A 21,657-nucleotide genomic window follows, 5' to 3' on the forward strand; every position below is an offset into this window, starting at 1 on the left:
CTGAGCACTGATTCCTTGATCCACAGGTCCATAACACAAGATCACAAAACTCAAGACAAAAATACTGACCTATATTATACAAGGCTGCTATTAAGCAACATGACTGCTCTCTACAGCAAACAGATTTCCCCAGGAGTCTACTGCTTTACTCCCAATATACATTACCATCCTTTCACTACTGTATTCTGTATGTGAACAAAGCCTTCTAGAAATGGGTTTTACATTCTGACCATGCCAAGGGCATGGGGAGTATTTGGCAGTTTTCTATTGGAATGGCTGGAATGGTGAAAAATGTAAAAAATAAAGATCTCCAATATCTTCCTCAAGACCACAGAAATGGATAATGAAATCAGTCATTGGCTAAGTCAAAATAAACTACTCTGCCTAAAAGGTTCCACAACCTCTTCTTATTCGGAGATGCTCTGAAGGTATTTTTTTCCCATACACAGCTCAGAATCTACTACACTGGCATGATAAGGACCTAAAATTTCAGAAGTAACTGAACCCCTTTAACTTCAGCTCTGTATTTCCCTTACGCCCAGTTTCACCATACTTGAACCAAGTTGAGACGTTTGGAATCTTAACCCAAACACATACACACATGGTAAAGGAGTCTGAAAGGATAGAACATGTAGCATTTCTAACATTTATCAAGAAAACAATCATCTTATGTTGTACAGTGAGCAAGACCTAGCAAAATGTGATTATTTTGATGCAGTTTTTGATTCAAAGGGTTTATTGACTGGAGGAAGAGTAGGAGTTCTGATATTTATGTGACAGAAGCACTACACCTTTAAGTTTCACATACAAACACCCTATGTCCAAGAACCTCTGAAATGGCAGCGAAAGCATACACACACATGAAGACATCTAAACGATCAAGGGAGAACCGGCTATCAGGGAAAAAACTTCAAACAGCCAGTCTGAAATCCTAAGGTTACAGAGCCTGGGGGACAATCTTAAACAGTTGAGTCTGCACAGCTGCACGTAAGTTACATCTACATTTAACACTTTCTTCAAATTTTGGATGTCTAGTGCTAAACAAATACCTGATAATCAAACAGATCTCAAACATGTCTCATTTTATGCTCAAACTAAAGTCTTGACTCATTCCAAAGCAGCAATACTTACAGAAGACAGGTGCTTATATACATCATAAAAAAGTCAAATTTAGTTCACAGGACTCAAGAGACAGGTCCTGCTTTGCCACTTCGGCCACAGCACAGAAAACCGCCTTCACAAGTAAAACAGCCCAGAACAATTTGCTTTCTGCACCTCACAAAAGCAACCTGTACAGCAAGTTTCTTGAGGTGTACTTCAAAACCAACACAAAAGCAACCAACTGCAGTAAAAGCATGTTTGGCAGACTGCACTTAAACCTCAGAAGATGCAGAGGATTTGGTCTATTGCCATGATTTCAGTATTAATGATCTGATAGTTCTGCTTTAAATTACAAGTTTACTTGCAATAGTTTAGTAATTTTAATAATAAAACAGTATTTGTCATCCCTGTAAATTAGCAATATATTGTTTTAACTCGACTCCTGCTTAGCATTTGTCAAGACTTCCATTTAGATTATAACCCAGAGACTTTACTACTGTGAGTCACTATGATAACAGCAATTCATTTTAACTGGCTGAAATACATCCAGCTTGGTTTTCATGCTGAAGTGATTACTGATGCTGCCTCCCCTTGGTGCTACCATTCTGTCAGGAAACAAAACTTCAGGACTAACTTTTAAATCATGTAACAGCATGACAACTACTAAAAAACAACGAAGGAAAAATAGTTTAAAAGCAAAAAAGGCCTCTCATCTTTGCTAATCCTAAACATCAAGATATTCTTCAGCTGGTTATTGTATCAGTACCTGCTGAACTAACACTAACATTAGTGGAAAAAAAAATAATCACATTTTAATTGCTTGGGATGCTTCTCCAAGTCTCAGTCAATATGCAGTTCACTTTATAAATAAAGGAGAACATACTGTTAATCATATTCAATTTGGCATTCGATGGAACCCTCAGGTCCTCTTCAGTGAGACCGCTATTCAGCCAGTCACTCTGCAGCCTGCATAAACCCATGAGGCTATGCCCATACGTGGGGAACTGGGCACACCTCGCTGACCTTCAGCATTTTTCTGCCAAGCCATACCTCATATGTTTAGGTACATAAAAAACCTACTGTTTAGGTACATAACCCCCAAATCACCAGACTATCATCATCTTTCCTCCTCTGCTCACACACCGGTGAACTGGAACTTTACTGAATTCTAGAGACAATTATTTAGGTACCATATGAAAGAAATGCAGACATTCTGCTTTCATGTGTCTATGCTTGGCTCGTGGCAGGAGAGAACTCCTTAGAAGACTCAAGCCTTCATTTTAATAAAACACACAAACAAATGAGAAGGGTGGGGGGTGGGCATGTGGCATGTGCACAAGAAATCCTACAAAAAAAGTCTTCAGATAACTTTATGGAAGGGAAAAGGAGATCAGTGGAAGGGAAAAGGACTATAGCAGTTGTCAGGACAAAACTTAAGCAGGAAAACACAGCAACCAATACCTTTCAGAAACAACCCACTGAAATTCTGGTAATAAAAAAAGAACACCATCCACACAATCTAACAACAGTTTGATTCTCTTCACACTATGGAACAGAAACATACACTCTAATATATTGAACAAAGTTGAGTATCTGAGTTCCTAAGAGTTGCAAATTCAGTGCTGACAAGAAGACACCAAAGCCTTTTTAGTAGGACTTGGGAATTAATAGGAGTTTTAACTTGTTATAAAGATTCACCTTTCATAATCTTTATCTACTGGATGGTTAACAAGCATATCCAGAACTCGTGCAACTTTTATGTAAAAGGAAACATTGAAAGCATCAAAAGAGAAGAATTAAAATGTCTATTCTGTGACCCAAAGAATGCCTTTTTTCTTTATTTTTTTCTCCTTAGTGTAACTCAGACCAGTCTTCTGACAAAGCAACGCTGTTTGCCATACCAGTTTCAGGGCCAAAGAAAGGTAGAAGAATAGTGTTTTAAGTTTCCATAACTAAGAAACTGAAACCTAAGTACGGAAAAGAGGAGCAGGAGGAAGGGAAATAGTGATACCATATGAAAAAATGTGCTTTTTTAATGGTCAGAAGTAAGAAGGTAAAACAACGCCACAGCTATAAGCAATGTTTTTCAGTAGTTATTAACCGTATTTCAAAGATCATTTTTCTACTTCTCTCTCCAAAAAGAGACTTCAGTAGAACAGTTCAGGTCAAAGGAACAACTTTTTATTTAATAGCATATTTTAATGACAAAAGCCATTCACCACCCATGTCTACACCCTAACTCACAACCAGAAGCAGACATCTCCCCCATCTTCTGTCAAGGTTATTTATGTACTTCCATGTATTCAATATAAGAAAAGAAGACACTAACCACTTTTAAAGCCACACTGCAGAATAAATGCCCTATAACATACTACCCCACAGTATTTTCTAACAAAATCCAAAGAGCCTTTTTTTCCCCCAAGGGTTTTTGATTCTCTTTTTATCAAAAGATGTAGGAGATGCACACAGAAAGGTTTATCCAAGACAGATTTGTTTGCTACCCCCAAGCCAAAATTCAAGGGGGTTGTGCAGGTGAAAAAGCAGCTATTTCTATAGCAAATGATGCAAATTAGTACTTACAGTTGCTATACCCAGACATAGCTAAGACAGACACACCCTTAAGGGAGAGTAGTGAAATTGGAGAGACCAATTCAAACTTTATCAACTCACACAATGTCGCTACTAAACTAGCCTTATGAAACCTGCTATGGAAATTCAAGTAATGTTTTAACAATGATTCCCATTATTGACTCACTGGTGAATCAGAGAAATTTAAAACAAAATAAAATTAGAAAAATCAACCAAACACCCCCTAAATTATGGAAACAGTGAAAGAAAACAGCACTTTACTTGGATCAAGTAAAGTTCTGACTGCAGATTATCTATGTGGAAAAAGATTTCAAAATTGTAGCTTCTCAATATCTTCTCCAGCTAAGATTTCTAAGTGTGTTGCATATATAAACTACTCTTGACACAGTCTGGTGTGGAAGAACAATGCATAATTCCTGTTTGCTACTAGTCAGGTTAGAAACTCTTTAATTGCACGAGGAACAGATTTACATTAGAAAAAAATAAGCTGTGCTATTTATTGTCATTTTAAACTCTCAGTGCTTAGAAGTCTACATAATGTCACTCAAGCAGACCTAAGAGTTTTGTCAGAAACACTGCTATATTAAAACATAGTCAACATGGATTCTTCTTTATAAAGGAACTTTCCATACTAGAGCACTTTCTAAACTGATGGCCGATACATATACCACCTGCTCACACAACTGAAAGTGAATTAGAAATACACTCACTTTTAACTGGAATACACAGCCAGCTTTCCCAGGAATATAAGTTTTCCCGTCTTTCCACATGAATTATGAGCCATGCAAATCCCTGTATATGATTATGAAATATATATATACCCACACTGCTCAATGACCACATTTAAGCTTCTTTAGTAAATAGCCTTCGCATTTACCATTTAGTACTGTTCAATAAAAGCATATGCTCATCTTCTCTATCGATACATTTCTCAGTAAAGGACATTCAAGTTCACATATATAAATCTCACACAAAGCCTTTCAAAGAGCCAGGGTCCAGTATAAGATTTTCCCCAATTACAGGAAGAGGAAGAGTCAAGCTCCCCATGAGAATGACAATTCAGTAGAAATGCATGCCACCTGAGAGCTTCAGTTTTGAAAACTAAGAGTTCTCCAAAGGTCTGAAATGCCAAGGGATTTCTTTCGTACTTCTACCACCTCCCTTGAAAGTATCAACAAGCTTTCCTGGCAAAAGCAGCAATTCAGTCAACAGTTTTAGGACAGTATTTTCATCTTGCTGTACAGAAAGCTTGGCAGCTTATTATATTAGTCAAGAGTGTGCAAAAGATATTATTAGAACTAGTTTATTTATTTATTAGGCTTAAATTTGCTGAGGAGACGAAAATATTTGCATCCACCAGTAGAAAAAGATTGCAAAAATGGTTTGATGACTGGCAAGTCTGAATTTAACTCCAAACTCCATAACTTAGGAACAGCACAAATATCACAGAACAAACATACTATATTAATACTTAGTCTGCAGTCCTCCTACTTGCAAATTTGAGCAATCTACAATTTTTATTGATATAATCATAAAATGTCACTAGTCTCTGCTAAGAAGTGTAATTGTTTGCTTACAAACATGCCTTAATAGGAAAGCACTTTCAAAGTTCAGTGGTGATTTTACTGGGGTTGGGGGGAGGAGGACAATGGTAGGAAGCATGGCTGCTCATTGTGATCGCACAATTTAACCACAGCAATGGCTACTGAACAAACCAGCACTGTGACAAGAGTCTAGAGCATTACTGACATCAAGTTCCGTAATGACCTGAACCCAACCTAAAACTGCTGACATCAAAATAAAGCCGTCCTGCCTTGGCCCCAACTATGTGTCCCTATCCTCCATGACCCCTCCTTTAAGCCAGCATGAACATCTGGTGACTACAGCGGCCATTCACCTAAGAAAATGCTCTGTGTTAAGAGATCCATTTTGCTAACATCAGTCAAAACCCAGAGCAGCTTCTCAGCCAACCAACTATGGAGTTTCAGGAATACCTCTACTGACACCGGAGAAAAAACAAATGATCAGAAATAAGCAGGGGAAGCTACCACTCTGGGCTGCAATGCCAGTGTAGATGACTGCAAACATACACCAGACAGGATAGGGCTGCACCATTGCGCAGTCCCCAGGCTTAAGTCAAGCACTTGCATCAGCTGGAGCTGGGGCGCTACTTAAATTCAAAGTGGAGCCCCTGCCAGACTCACAAATTTGCAGATGAATACTCATACACCCATGGTAAAATCCAAATCACTGTGTTGCCTAAACTTCATAATGAACAAGAAAACAACAACAAACCCATAAGATACTACAGACTCCTTGTTACCCAGACTCTAGCCTTCCTTTTAAAAAAAACGACACTAACATATTCTTTCGTATCTTGCTCCTTTTGGATTTGAGAAAGTTATTTGAAGGAACCCTTGAATGTTTAAACACAAGAAACAGAGTATTTCGACTATCTGTGTGCCCATCTTGAAGTATACAAAACACTGACATACAGAATTGATCAGTGTCAACATAGCTATACTTTTAGTTGCAAAAGTGCTTTTGGCCTGTCCTGCCACACTGTTCAACTCAGGGGGGTACTCTTGGGTAAAGTTACAGGTGACTGACTAAGAGCAATCTAAATTTCAAGCTTCATGACCAACTGCCTTAAATACAGAAATGCTCTTCAACATTTAGGGATGTCTTTCGTAAGAAGCTGATATAACTGCCTATTAGCTCAGAGCAATGCACAGTGCCTCTCCACACACGGTTACAGTCACTCAGTGCAGCGTCAGTCAGTGCTATGGTAGAGACATTTCCCATCACCTCCTCTCTGCCTACCACCTCACCAGTTCCAGAACCAGCGTTTCTAAGACACAGGCCAAAACAGAAAACCAAGCCAGACTAAAAACACACACTGTACTTCTGCTCACAGAAAACATCCTCCTGTACAGCGGCCTGCACCATCATATGAACTCTGGTACCAAGAGAAGACAGGCAGCAGAATATTATGATTTTAATTATTTAAAAACCTAAAAATTCTAGTTAACATAAAATTTACAACTCCACTGCTAACATTTTCAAAGTTTCAGAAGTTAATAGGACTTTTTTTAACCAGCACTTTTCATTACACTGAAGACTAATTAAATAACAGCAATGAGCTCATGACAAGCATGCTACTGTTCTTTGTATGCTGTTTTTTGATGCTAATCAAAATTGACTAATTAAAAGTAAACAGAAAATGAGAAGTGTTCAGATTTAACAGCATATGGAAAAAAATCCTGTTTAAATGAAAAATTGAAGATCAAATTCTAAGACCTAAAAATTTACCAGGGTTACTTGATGCAGCAAGTGCCCAGAGAAGAAGAGATGTTTTCAATTGTGTCTGAAGAATGTGAGAAATTGCTTATACTTTTTATATCCTACGTACATGTAAGAACACTTCACCATAATTGTTTGAAAAAACAGAAGGTTTATCAGGGTTAGAGTTGTGGTTTTAACCCCAGCAGGCAACCAACCACCACACAGCCATTCACTCATTCCCACCATGCCCCCAGCGGGATGGGGAAGAGAATCGGGGGGAAAAGGGGGGAAAAACACAATGGTTGAGACAAGAACAATCCAACAATTGAAACAAAATAAAATTTTAATAATAATAATGAAAAGGAGAGGGAAGGGGAGAAGAACAAAATCTAAAGGGAAGGGGAAAAAAAAGAAACAAGTGATGCACAACACAACTGCTCACCACCTGCTGCCTGATGCCCAGCCAGTCCCCATGCAATTGGCAAGCCCTGGCCAACTCCCCCAGTTTACACACCCAACATGATGTTCTATGGTATGGAATATCCTATGGCTAGTTCGGATCAGCTGTCCTGGCTGTGTCCCCTCCCAGTTTCTTGTGCCCCTCCAGCCTTCTCACTGGTAGGGCCTGAAAAACTGAAAAGTTCTTGACTTCGTATCTGTATTACTTAGCACCAACTAAAAACATCAGTATGTTATCAACATTATTCTTACACCAAATCTGAAACACAGCACTACTCCTGCTACTAAGATGAAAATGAACTCTATTCCAGGTTAGTCAACACTTAAAGTTTAATATTGTAGAACAACGCTTTCTCCCTACAACTGAGAGAAACTGTCATAAAAGCAAGAGCTAGTGAAACAGCTTAGCCTAGAAAAACAACTCCTGCTAAGACTTCAATGCTGCTTACACGGTACAATACATTATTATTAGGCTTGGTACATTTTTCAATCCTTAAAGTATACTTGCATGGATTTTCAGCATTACAGGTTATCCTGTATTATAGAAGTTGGCATTTATTCTTCCTGTTCAACAAGGTATCTTAATTAACAGGGTTTGGGTTGGGTTGTTTGGGTTGTTCTCCTTTAAGTGAAAATCAGGTACATAGCTTCCTAGATAAACTGGGATCCGTTTGTCACAGCCATTCCTGCTACACAGAACCATACTTCTTCCATTTTAAAATTGGGTACAGAGGTAAACCAGGAACAGTATCAGTTAGCTTAGTTTCAAAGACCAAATAGTATGGTCTCTAGTATCCCTCCACATGCAGAGAATGTCTTACAAAACGTAACTGTGATTAAGCAAATAAGAAGGAACTGTACCAAAAAAAATTATAACATCTCAAGTGAAAGTATCAAGTCAGCAGGAGATTTAAACTTGTATATTCTGATGTGTACTGCCGTTTTCATGCTCCTTTCTAGGTTAGTTTTTTGTTTGTGGCTTTTTTTTCCCCTTCTTTAAATCAAGTCCCCTTTAGACAAGAGAAAGAAGCTTGAAATAAAACCTTTTAAAATAAGCAGACAATGAAGGGCTGGAATTCTTAGCCACTTTTCTAATTACAATCTCCACTAAATCACAGGCTTCTACTATGCTCTAACACATTCAGGCCTTACCTTTTCCCACCGTAAACTTTAACCTACATTACCACAAACTGAAGAACAATTTTAACCAGTATTTCACATCACCGTGCATGCACTGTCTTTATACTAAGCACGTTATCAGAAGTAATATTGCACAACAGAAGAGAAACTAGCTTACTGTCTTTCCCGGTAAATACGTACTTCATATCATATTTCAAGTTTCACAACAGAATGATTGGTACACCCAGCTCAAATGTGGAGAGCTGGTTGAACCAGAAATGACATTCTATTAAATGCCAAGTAGTTTTTTTTTTAAATACTAGTGAGCAAGAACAGACTGCTGATAAGTTTAGCACCATTTTAAAAATACAGGATCATGAATGCCCTAAATTAAGTGAAATTATTACTAATAAAATACAAACAACAAAAAACTATTTAGCAATCAAAAACTACTTCTTTGCTCTTGCTTTCAGATTCTCTATGACAAGAGATGAAAACTACAGTTATTTTAAGGTTTTAATCTTTTGAAAGATCTTTACCATATCCTCCCCCCACCATTAAGATCTAACAGTGTTCAGTTTAACTGACACTTACTCATCAATGGCATTTCTTCATGAACTATACCAACCAAACCTGCATATCCGTATTCTCTCTTTGTTTAAAATTTTCAGTAACAAAATGATACAATATCAGCAATGAAATATGTTCAAAAAAGTACAAGGTTTTTTAAAATTCACAAACACTACAGAAACATTTCAGCTTGTTTTTACAACTTCCCTGCACAAATGTATGAGTATTTTTCTAAATTACAAGCTAGAGTAACAACCTTGTAATTGGACAAGGCTAAAATTATTTTCATGTCTGGCATTAATGAACCAACTACAGAAACTCCCTAGATATCAACCCTGTAGCTCGCAGACACAAAAGGTGGAGTATTTTGCATGGAACCACCTTGGTAAAAAGTAAACTGTATTCTTTCCATATTCCTACTTAACCAAAAACCTTCTCCACGGTATTTTTTTTTAGGCGAGTCAGAAAACCAAGACATCCGACTATGGCTAGGGATGGGAACAAAACAAAAGATTTCTCATCCTCTCCTCAGATCAAGGCCTCTCTTTTCTGCAGCAAAAGAAAAGATTTCTAGTACGTCTACTGGAATTTCATATCACTATGTTATAACCACCTCTGCTGCTAACAGGAATACAAAATTGGTGAGAAATTTTCAATTCCAACAGCTTACTGCAACAAGTCTTCAACGGAGGAACACCACTTCAGGTACCAAGGAAAGACTTGAACTGTTTATAGTTATGACCGACATTCAAGTCAAAAGGTTTTAGCAGCTCTAGGAGTAGAGTATTAAACATAGATTAGTTACCAGCACCCAACACTCTCTGCAGCTCAAAGAGATTTAGGGTTTTTTCCCCATCTTTCAATATTTATTTCTCAAAATTGATGCTCTCAATATAATCTGATAGTTCCATCCACTTCTGAAACCTTCAAATGCAGGAAGGTTGTGTAAAGCTTACCTTCTAAACTGCAGAGCAGTTGGGTAAAGAACTCCAAAACTGCTACAAACAAAGCAATTAAAGGCATGCCAGATTTTTCTAATCATGCTCTGGGTGTTTAAATGAGAAGTCTTTTAACTACATTTTCAGATCTTCCCATTAGAAATACTACAGCACAACTGAACAAGATGATAAGAGCCAGATTTTGAAATATGTCTTATTATATATTCTTATGTTAAAGATAATGGCAGAATGTTGCAGCTAACTGTTGAGAAGTCAATTTAGCTGATAAAGAATTCAGAAGGAGGGTAACTAAGTATTTTGGCACAATATTATGTGCATATTATAAGCTCTTAACAAATATGTACACAGTACTGCTTTTCTTAGAAGATTAATAGTTTGAGCTGGGAAAAGCATAAAAGAATAAACATCTGTTGCAAGGAGACGGATGAGGAACTAATATCCACATAGGAAAACAGTTTCCCAAATACTAATCACAACCTGCACTTAAGGACATAACGAGGTACAAAACTAGTAGAGTACAGAACTACTTACCTATGACGACTTTTGTAAAACAAATGGAAGTGTTCAAATGAGTATCAATATTTCAAAATACTGTATGTGAAACCAAACAGCTATCTATTCATAACAAAGCAGCTAACAGTCTGCATGACAGAAGTAACACCCACCTTCAAGAAGGCAGGAAATTTAAGTTCTCCCCAGCGGAAAAGCAGTGAATTATTTTCCGTATTTAGCAAGTCACCTAGGTTTGCTAACATGTTATACTTGTAGACTGGTTAGTCACAATCAGTGGAATGTGCCACCATCTCGCCATTAAATCCATCTACCCTTTTAGAATAAGGAACTGCCTGCTGCACATGGCTGTATCTACCTGTAAAGATACAGCTTCCCAAGCCGTATCTTCAAGCAGCCACAACCCGATCTCTGTTCAAATTCAAGGCGGAGAGAAGAACAACAATATTTTTAAATTTATTAATATTAAAAAATATTAAAAAGAAGTAGAAAAAATGCAGGATTAAGACACGCGGGCGAAGCCACGACCTGACGCCTCTGCAGCAGACAGCAAAGGGACCACCTGCCTGCTCCCGGCCCCAGCCTTGGCCGCCACCTCAGCCCTCCAGCACACCGCACCCCGCGGGCCCAGCGCCGCGGAGCGCAGCCCCGCTCCCAGCTCGGCCCGCGGCCAGGGCCTGGGCCCCGCGCTCCCGAGGGCGCCCCAGCCCCGGCGGCCCCGCGGCCCCCCACTGCCACAACCGCTCCCCGCCGCTGGCGGCCCCGCCGGGGCTCGGCCTCCTCCGGCCCTGGCCGCGCCACTTCTGGGCCGCGGCCTAAAAATGGCGGAGGCGGCCGCACTTCCCAGGTCGCTCACCCCCGCGCCCGGCCCCGCTCCAGCGCCCAGCCGCACTCACCGTCCGGCCTGTCTCTCGTACCCCGCCTCCGTGCCCTGCCGCCTCGCCACCTGCCTCGTCCCTCCGGGCCCGGAAGCCGCCGCCGCCGCCTCACGAACCCCCACCGCGGCCGGCCGCCATCTTCCTTCCCCCACCAGCGACCGGGCGGCGCAGGCGCCCAACGTCAGCACTCCCGGCGGCGCGAGGGGCACGGCCGTTGGGAGACGGCGGGCAGGGCGCAGGCGCGCGGGACGAGGCGCGCGGGGCAGGGCGCGTGCGGCTTCCGCGGGCCCTTCCGCCGCGCCCCCGCCCGCGCCCGCTCGCCAGCGGCCCGGCAGGCCCCGCCCCTCGCAGGTAGAGGCGCGAAGAGCGGCGCGCACGCGCACGGGCCAGGGTCGCCCGGGCGCTCGGTAGTGCAGGGGCGCGCACCGCCGCCCCCCCCTCTCTGCTGCGGGCGAGGGAGGCCGAGAGGCCGCCGGGGCGGGGTACTGCCCCCCTCCGGGGCTGTGCTGCGACGCTGTGGGTGGCCGGGCCCCAGCCGCTCCCGAACGGACAGGCCCCCCCAGCCGGGCAGTGTTACCCCCCCCCCCCCCCCAGCCGGGCAGCGGTAGCCCCCCAGCCAGCCAGCCTGCCCGCCCGGCACCTCGGACATCGCCCCTTCTGTTTCCCCCTTCCCACCACCTGGCTTCATAACGCAACAGCGAGTCTCAAGGCCCAGCATGAGCTGTGTGATGGTGCGGATCTCCCGAGATCACCCGATCCCTGCCACGCTTCTCCTCGGGAGCATCATGTTAGCTTAACGAAGGTACCAACGCATTGCAATGCCTCCCAGTTGTAACTACCACATCCATTTATCCAGAAACCTAGCTAAAGACGTGCAGAATAGCTTTTTTTTCCCCGCACAAAAATGAGTTATTGAGATACAAGAGCCTATGGGTTTAAAAGATGAAAATGTCTTAACGCTGCTTGAACATTCTACAGTGCGAACCGAGTTACAGCAGGAGCAGCTACTATAAAACACATCCTGGACCAAAGGGGGCCACTGAGCTTCCTAAAATAAAATATCACCATGCACTTTGCTTTTATATTTGTTCTTTCTGATGCAGTTAAGGTGACTGTGGTTCATTAGAAAGGTACATCTGGTTTATTGGCTTGTAGGAGCTGTAATGCCACTAAAGCACAGAAATAAAATGCTGTGTGAGGTAAAGTGCTTCAGCTGAGGTAGCCCAAGCTGTTGCCATAAACTAGCTTGGCCTTTCATAGCAGCAACGTTAAGTTTCCAGTAAGAGCTGAAATAATACCGTATTTCTCTCCCTTTCACAGTATCAGTGAAACTCGATTTCACACAGCCGGCTTCCTCTTTGTCCCTGCTGTTCCTTCTGGCAAAATCTTCCTTCTTCCAGCTGTGGCGTAAAATTAATGCTTAAGATTTGAGAGGGCTGGCCAGGAGGTGTATCCTAACTAAAAGAACATTCCTTTCAACTAAAGCCTGTGATTGTTGCCAGCTCCCTGCTTCTGAGCTAAGATAATACTGGGTGTGCCACTCATGGGCTCCACCGAGAGCCATCCCTCCATAGCGTCATTTATTGTTTGATTCCTTCTTAGAATTGTGGCACTTCACAAGACACTTAAGGAGTCCATCCTTCCCAGGATGGATACTGGGCTTTGTTAACATCAAAATTATTGGTTTTTCTCGCCTTTTTCTTTTCTGAAACAGTATATAGGTTGGGTGTCTGCGACCACTTGGCAGAGAACAGGGAGTGGAGGGAGATGCTGCCCAAATGTTCTCTCACTATGATCATAGTTAATAACGCCTCTGTCTAACCTGTCCTAAACTGCACTTGTGTTATTACACACTTGGGAGTCCCCAGATCTCCAACACAAGTTAATAATCACAGGATCTGTTTATCAAAAAGGTCCTCATTAATAAAATCATAACATGCACCTAATGTTTATAAAACACAAGGTCTTAATTAGAAACATCTTTTAATTTACACTAAATAATGGAAAATTATTGAAGCTGTAAAAATCCACTGTCCTGATCAAACAGTAAGAAACCCAAACAAATAAACCACCACAGAAGTTGATGCAGCTCATCAGTAAACCTTCTGAGAGTCAAGAACAAGCTTCTCCATCTCTTTTAGAAGTTCACAAAAAAATAGAAGTCACATCTACATTTCTGCTAAAAAAACAGAAACATGTTGAAAATTTCCAAATCGGGGAGAGGGATTTGGAAGAAACAAATAATTGAGCCACTGGCTTTTCCGTTTCTTTAGGTCTCACAACACAGGCGGGTGTCCTTACCAACATACATGTGGAGCAGAACAAACCAAAAGGACTATGCTGATCTCCACTCTGTGGATGACACAGCACTGGAGTACCCTGTATCCACAGCTCCCCTTACTCAGCCGGGAGCTGGATTGGTCCAGAGGGCTAAGAAACAAAGTTCCCAGGTTTTTCTGTTCAGATAAAGGAGCTGAGGCTTAATCTTAATACTGGAAGCTGCGTTTAGTCTGAATGTCGTCAAGAATCTGCTGTAATTCCTCATCTTCAAACCGGCCCTCCAGACTGCAAGACAAGAACAATGAGGATACATTAAAGGTTTTAGAAATAATCTCCCCGTGAATTCATTTCAGATAGCCACAATTCTCTCCCGTCAGTCTCAACACCATCATCACCCACCTGTACGGTACACCAGGAACCACCTGTAACATTACTGTACAAATACCACTCCAATCCCTATGCAGCGCTTCCTCTGTTAGGGACAGAACTCCATCCTTCCCAGGGCTTTGTGCTGACTAATTCCAAAATGTTTTCTCAAAAAGGCAAGGCAGGTGCAGGTTTAAGCAGACCTCTAAATGAAGTCCATGTAGCCACATGCTCATAAGCCAGTCCAGGCCTGCTATGAAATCTTAGCTCATGAGGAAGAAACTATAATTCAAAAGAATGTTTCGTTCCCTCCTCTATCTTAGGCCATGAGGAAACAAATCAAGATATGAAGAAGTTACTGCTCCCCACCTCCCCGTACATTAGCCACAAAGCAGTTAATAGGAGCACTGTCATTTGCTCCTACAGAAAAAAAAATCCACCAACACCACCAACACAGCTGGGTGGGCTAAGAAATCCAATTCAAGCTGTTTACACTGAGTCCAGTAAAACTTGTCAGAAGTGCATTAGGGACACTTACAAATAGTGCCTCACTGTCAGATCAATGGGTGGGTGAAGAAAGACCAAGACCAGAAGTTTTTCCATCAACAGAGCTGGACTGAAGAGAGGTCATCTACCCCTAACTGGCTTTAAATCACAGGAAAGTATAAAGCAGTCTTTTCACGATACGTAAATGCTCACCTAGGAATCAAAGCTTTTGCTTCCTCAGCTGTCTCAGGACACAGGTTGGCCAAACATGCCAATTCAAATTTATGGAGCTTCTTCTGGAGCAGCAAACTGTAAGGAAAGACAATAACTTGGTGAAATTACAAGTAAGACAGGAACATAAAAAGTCATAAACCAAACTGATACATTTTTTCACTCTGCTTTTGGCATTGAAGTAAATGTTTTTTCAGGAGGAAAGACTCATTATATAATTGCTTAGAAAAAAAAAAAGTTACACCTGTTAACTGCACTTCCCCCGAATTACTCTACAAAGTCTAGAAAATCCTCTCATCTAATGCAGTCAGCTGTCATTTAAATACTGGAAAGAAAGCAGTTCAGAAGGCTTGACCTAGAAAAAGTACAACCCTCCATGAAGAATTATGATCAAATTTCTTGCCTCTTCAGAAAGACAAGGTTCAGAATTATAGTACAAATCAGGAAACGCCATTAAACTGTACTTTCATAAAGCAGCATCAATATTATATACCACATTCTCCAGAACAGTCTTATACTCTTAACTTTTCCACTCACCTACGGACACTGGCAATGGTTTCACGGTTTTTGAAGCGGCTGAAGCGCGCCGTGTAGTTCAAGGTTTTCATGAAGACTTCTGAAAGCTCCTGCTCGTCTTCTGCACTCTCATTCTGTTGTTTACGATGCTCAAGAAGCATATGCACTTCTGAATTTAGAAGAGTTTCCGCAGTTTCAAATTCTGCATTTGAAGGAGTGGACACCAGCATAAAAAGAAGGTGAAGCACGGATGAAAAAGTGCACTTGCAGCAGTTGTGTATGTAAATTTGCAGTAAAATTGAACTTTGGGCAATAAGGAAATGAAGAATGTGTTTCACAGCAATTGTGCAAGCCTTGTCACCAACGTCTGGGTGGCATTTCACACTGAAAATGCTGATAAAAATTACACCGCTTCGAGTGACAATCCAACGTGTTTGTATTTTTGACCATGCATTTTCCATTTGCAGCCCTAACCTTCTGATTTGACACATTTTTGCAATATGCTTTCTTCACCCATTTTTGGCAGAACTTAAGTAACACGTGGTTTGTTTTAGAAAAAGATATTTAGAACTGCAATACTCAAAAGATTCAGAAGCGACACCTCTGGTCTTTGGAAGCCTCTGAGTTCTTAGTCAATGTAGGCACTGGTGAATGTTTTTAAAAAGGCTTCATTTACTTGATAAGTTAATTGACCCACTGATATGTTATTATCAGGCAGAAGTTTTAACTAATCCTTAATAGACACAACCACCCCCCATTCTTAGCCAACTTTCTTTGGTTTTCATCATCATGATCACTATATTTATTCCAGTAACAAGAAAGTCTTTTAATATCAGCAGTACGAGCCATTCAAAGCAGCAGGATCAGAGACTGCATCCCTGGATGCCCTTCAGCACTGTTCTGTAACAACAGTCGGACACAGGGCAGTGCCAGAAAGGGACTGGCAACCTTTAATTTGCATGGAGCAAGAAAGTAACTTGGGCTGAAAATGGGTTAGAAAATAGATTTTAGTGTAAAAACATAAAATAAAAATCTTTCAGGACTATGCTTTTGTTCATAACTCAAAAATAGAGCAGAGTGGCCTTTAGGGTTCCTCCCCCTCCCACCCCCCCTCTGGAATTTATACTGAGTACTTTTCTGGGAAAAAAATAAAATACACAGACTGTTAGCGTCCCTAGTCACAACTCAGACTTCAGACACTCGGTTTCCTGAAAAAGTAATGGTTATAGCAAAGAACAAGAAATTTTCGCTATAACCTGAAATATAAAAGTATTTCCTTTATTCGCGTACGTAGCGGTCCCCAGAAGTAAGAACGGCCGCATCTTGGCAATCACGGGGTTCCTCAGTAGATGAAAGTGACTTACTGTCCCTGATGTGGAGCACCCGGGGCTCTGTGCCTGGCGGGGCGGCCAGGCCGCGGAGCAGCGCTGCCGTCCGAGGTGCCGGCGGGCGAGCTCACGGCCTCAGGGGCCAGCCCGCCGCCCCACGGGCCTGCCCGCCGCCAACCGCCGCCCGGCCCGCCGCCTCAGGGGCCAGCCCCCTGCCTCAGGGCCCAGCCCGCCGTCAGCTGCTGCCCGGCCCGGCGCCCCCGGCCCTCTGGCCGCCCCCGCGGCGCGCACCTTTGGGGAAGACGAGCTGCGAGGCGTCCTCCTCCACGTCCGCCGCCCGCGGGTCGCTGCCGCCCGCCGCCATCGCCTGAGCCGGCACCGGAAGCGCGGCACCGCCTCAGCCCCGCCGCCCGCCAGGGGGAGCAGGCGGCGCCGCGGCGGGCCGAGCCTCAGCCACGGCGGGGCGGGGCGGGGCGGGGCGGGAGCGCTGCCGGGGGCGCGGCGGGGCGGCTGCCGTCTGCGCGCGGCCGGCCTTACGGAGGGAGCGAGAAGCGCGGTTACCGTTGTGGGGCACCGAGGGGGAGCGAAGGAACAGGGCGTCTCACCCTCCCCCTGCCCCCACAGCACAGCCCGGTGAGGTGTTTGTAAGCTCGCTTAGCAGTTAGCAACTAGAGACCGAAAGCGGCGGGGTGCTGGAGCTGTATTTCTGTGAAGACGGGCCAGATAACTGTGACGGACCGAGGCGCTACGGGCCCAGAGTCATACCAAGGCGCGAACGGGGGCCCGAGGGAGCCGGCTGCGGGGGAACGCTGAGGGAGTCCCTGGGCTCTCACACGGCCAGAGCGCGGGTCGGGCCCAGCTCAGGCCTTTGGGAGATAACCGACAGCTCCGAACTGGGCTGGGTCCCCCCTCAGGCTCTGGAGCCCTCGCACAGGGGCACCGAGGCCGCAGGCACCTCTCCACCCGCCTCGCTTCACGCCTGCGGCGGCGCGGGGCAGGCGCCTCCATTTTGCCACCAGAGATCCTCGAGCGAGGCAGCGAGCCGTGACCGGCGGGAAGGTGTCCCTGTACCGGAATGTCCATCTGGCTCACGGTGACTGACCGGCTCCACTCTAAGGAAGGAGTGTTGACACCATAAGTAACACGCTTTGAAAGGGAGGTTACTTTACCTCTGGGTAGTCTGAAAACCTACAGACCTCTAGAAGTCGTAGGCAGGCTGAAAACGATGCTATATAGCTCTCCCGACACTATGTCAAGGGAACACTGCCGGCAAAATAACTTATGGAGCAGTATTTTCCCTGGAGGGCTCCCATCTAAGTGCCTAACCAGCCTAAAACTCCTAAATCATCTTACCAGACCTTACTCTGCCCTGTGCTCTTAAAGAAAGGCAAAAATAGACCATTGGAGGATTTATGATGAAGCCACTCCTATCCTCATGAATTTGCATCCATGCCTAAGTGAATTGCTTCCTGCATGCTGGCAAAAGGAAGGCATTAAGAATAAACAAATAAGAATATGAAAGGATCAAATAAAAGATTTTTAACATTTGTTATTTGGATAAACAAGCATGGCAGAGAAACTGATTGAAAACTAATTTGCTAAGTGGTACAAGCAGAAAGACATTCAGGAAGACGGAATGAAAATACCTCAGGGAACATCTGGCAAATTAAACAATTTCAATTAGGTTTACAAGGAAACAAGGAAATCCATGCCAGACTGATGAGAGAAGCATTTAAAATCACTTGGAATCCTGATGGCTTCTGAAATAACCCATCCACTCAGAACATCGTGAGTCTCAGAGCAGTAGGCAGAGATTTTAGTTATTAATTTCACGTTTGTTTTTCCCCAAGGATCCGTTCTACTTACGTATAAAAAAACTAAATTAAGAGAAAGCCAGATACTTGGAAGAGTTTATAGGTTCAGCTAAAGAGGCTATCATGGAAGATAAAAGGTTCATTATCACTGATGTGTTTGGTTAAGGTCTCAAGAGTAAATAAGAGACAAATAAGAACATTCTTGAATGGTACTTCTCCCCCCCCCCCCCTTTTTTCTAAGAATTTAAAAAATGTACCTAAAACCCCACAGTAAATATTGTTCAGCTACTGCAACAAACCAGAGTACCTGACTTTTTCTTTGTTATTTTTCAAACGCACTGGCTTCTTCCTGACTAATTACTTTTTCAGCATTCATCAATTCAATTGAAAAATATGCATAAAAAAGAAAATGAGCTAGATTGAAATAAAGTTAGTGACTATAGGAAGATTCAGGCATATTTACTGGTGATATCTTAAAATGAACAGATTCAAACAGACAAACAAACTTGGCCAAATTAATTTGTTGTGAACAGAGTCCCTAGTATTCTATATTCCAGGGCAAAAAATATTGACCCTTGCTGGAGACACGTTATTAGGTAGTGGATTGTTAGATCTACTACGGTAATTTCTACACTGCCGCAGTTTAAACTGTAACAACTAATTGCACCAACACAGATCTTAAAAAAAGCTTAGCTAAATACCTCTGTGTAATAAAATGTAAGGAGAACGAATAATGAAGATGTTCTATTATTAGTATATTTTGTAATATGCTTTTCCTCTAATTTGCCAGCAGAAGAAACGTTACCTTGCTAGCAGGTTTTAAGCTTTCTAGCAATAAGTATGTATTTTATGTGGAGCATCAAAATGCCCAATTAAAAAAAAAATGTATGCAAAGGATGGATTAAAAGTGAAAAGATGAGGATACCAAAACCTTAATCTCTTTTTATTGTCATCAGCATTTCTAGCGTGCGATAGGGGTAGATCCTGGGGAGATAACATTACCTGCTCAGAACACCATGTGCCGTAACAGCTGTTACTGCGTAAGACATGCATGCTTTCTCATCTGTGTCCTTAAAAAGACAACTTTTCAGGTTTAGGTTTTCATACCATTTTACCATTACTTTTTTTTTTTTTTTTTACTCCTTTTAAAATTATATATCCAAAACTATCATGAATGAACATGTATGAGCAATATAAAGTTCTATTAATAGCCAGTAATAAAGTCACAATAAGCCTTTGAATGCAAAACTGGCTCTTGCGTGATCTGTTAAGTTTTTAAATACATATACAATGACATGTATACATACTATCAGCTGGTTGTCTAATACATAATGTGTCTGATTATAAGAGTAGTCTATCTGACTATAGACAAGGAAAAAAATTATGGTTCAGTAACCTGGATATTGGTCAATTTGTAGAGTTACACACTCATTTTAAGCAACATGGTAACAATACTCTTCTGGGCTTTCTGTGTTTTGGGAGTGATCATAAAACATATTCACAGGTCATGTTTTTCTAGATAGCATGAAAAGCAGTTTAGGAACTTTTCTATCCTACTGCTTCATGTACTACAATTCATTTTGAGAGCAATCCTCATAATACATAGGTCAGTATAAATATTAATTTATGAAGTTGCATGGGAAAGTGTTCCGGTTTTAATTTTTATCTTCAAGAAGTGACATTTCTCCATTGTAATTAGGTAGCTTATAATAGAAAATTTATCCCCAGAAAGGGGTTTGTGTGTGTGTGTTTAGAATAAAAACGCTCAAGTATTCTTCCTTTGAAGCATCTTGTAGAAATTTCTCCTAACCTTTCTGTAATTTGTTTTTAAAAGGAAGTGCTAAATGACCAATTCATTTAGCTTCTTATTTCACACAGAAGTAAAAACAAAGAATGTTTTTTCTGGAGAATTATCCTGGTTTACATTTAGTCAGGATTGAACTATTTCAGTGTGCAGTCGTATGTACACCCTTCTGCCTGGCCTCATCTTGATGGTGAGCAGCTGAGTGTTTCTGCAGTTACAGAAAACAGCACGCCTGAAAGAACCCCTGATGAAAGACACCGGACAGAGATTTTTTTGTCTGACCGATTCGGTGTGAAATTAAAAGAAAAAGACCAAGGAAAAACATATGCCATAAAAATATACAAATAAGTCACTGTATTCAGCCAACAAAGAAGCTGCAAGACTTACCTGGGCACATGACAACAGTGGGTGCTAGTTATATGGTCAACTGCAGAATTTACAAGTCACCTGGAAATCACGTTAGCCACGGAATCCTCCTCAACTGACTCCTCACACTGCATGGGGATTTACCTTCTAAGGCTTTACTAGTCCCAGAAGCCTATTTCTGAAAAGAAGTTTTTGCTTTGTAGTTGCACTGAAGTCAGCGAGCTTCTCAGCCGTATTTGAGTCAAAACTACCTCTCTCCCTTGGTTTGGTTGGGGTTTTTTGGGGGCTCTTATGCCTGTTCTTCATTGATAGCCAGGGTTTCCCTTCTCAAGGACCACAAAGAGGAAATGTAGGATCTTTAACTATATATCTGTCATAGGTAAAAAATAAGCAATAACCTGAATGCGTATGGAAAAAAAAACATTTAAGCGTGAGGTATTTATATCAAAACTACTACACAAACCAATTGATCCTGTCCCAAAGGAAACATTGAAATATTCTTTAAAAAGAATCTAGGAAGATGGGTGTTTCTTTTTCCTCAAATAAAGCTTTTAGATCACCCGAAGACTCTAACCTGTGAAGTACAGATAATATGTTTTCATTAGTTCATTTTAACAGACAAAAACACACAGAACAATTTTGGTAGTTTAAGTCAGATTTACAAATTCAGGATTTTCAGTACGATACCAAATTCTGTATATATGTGCTTCATGTATTTTACCATCATGACAACTAACAGTTCTTGTCAAGTAAACATTATTCCAGGATACAAAGGCACTTTGTTGCTATGCCATTAATAAATGAAACAAATTTAATCTTTGTTTTTAGATTTCCCACTATTTTTCCTCACTTTCTCCTAGTAAGCCTATCTTGAACTATTCCTGTGCTTCCAGACTGCTGTCATCCCATTCTGGCAACCTCCCTGGTTCTGAACATTGAATATAATTTAATAGGTTTGGTATTTATACACGTAGCGTATTGTTTCCAGATGAGAAA

General features: G+C 41.9%; 2 protein-coding genes and 1 long non-coding RNA gene across 10 annotated transcripts in view; 1 reads left to right on the forward strand and 2 right to left on the reverse strand.

Annotated features, from left to right (window-relative positions):
• WDR33 (WD repeat domain 33) overlaps nucleotides 1-11,662 on the reverse strand; it is a 71,325-nt gene extending 59,663 nt beyond the window's left edge. For 4 of the 8 annotated variants that reach the window (XM_037406849.1, XM_037406850.1, XM_037406853.1 and 1 more), the window contains exon 1: nucleotides 11,489-11,661. The gene's annotated coding sequence lies outside the window, so the exon portion shown is untranslated. Of the gene's footprint in view, nucleotides 1-11,488 lie in introns of all 8 variants that reach the window. The other 4 variants (XM_037406851.1, XM_037406856.1, XM_037406855.1 and 1 more) reach the window with 4 other exon arrangements.
• A 276-nt stretch (nucleotides 11,663-11,938) lies between these two features.
• LOC119157001 lies at nucleotides 11,939-13,792 on the forward strand. Its single transcript, XR_005107342.1, has 2 exons — nucleotides 11,939-12,272; nucleotides 12,791-13,792. It is a non-coding gene; the product is annotated as an uncharacterized LOC119157001 (long non-coding RNA).
• On the reverse strand, nucleotides 13,437-17,082 carry POLR2D (RNA polymerase II subunit D). The gene is made up of 4 exons (XM_037407490.1): nucleotides 16,969-17,082; nucleotides 15,371-15,551; nucleotides 14,816-14,911; nucleotides 13,437-14,035 (listed from the first exon to the last, which is right to left on the reverse strand). Exons 1-4 carry the CDS (start codon nucleotides 17,039-17,041, stop codon nucleotides 13,957-13,959), a joined length of 429 nt encoding a protein of 142 aa, XP_037263387.1. The 5' UTR covers nucleotides 17,042-17,082; the 3' UTR covers nucleotides 13,437-13,956.
• Nucleotides 17,083-21,657: the final 4,575 nt, after the last annotated feature.

This window comes from Falco rusticolus, chromosome 13 (genome assembly GCF_015220075.1).
Source record: "Falco rusticolus isolate bFalRus1 chromosome 13, bFalRus1.pri, whole genome shotgun sequence".
Lineage (NCBI taxonomy): Eukaryota > Metazoa > Chordata > Aves > Falconiformes > Falconidae > Falco > Falco rusticolus.

Excerpts from the sequence above, each read along its gene's own strand:
- POLR2D (XM_037407490.1), bottom strand. The coding sequence starts at position 17,041 with ATGGCGGCGGGCGGCAGCGACCCGCGGGCGGCGGACGTGGAGGAGGAC. Across the intron at positions 14,912-15,370 it reads ACCATTGCCAGTGTCCGTAG|TTTGCTGCTCCAGAAGAAGC; the intron begins GTGAGTGGAAAA and ends CTTTCCTTACAG. Across the intron at positions 14,036-14,815 it reads GCAAAAGCTTTGATTCCTAG|TCTGGAGGGCCGGTTTGAAG; the intron begins GTGAGCATTTAC and ends CTTGTCTTGCAG.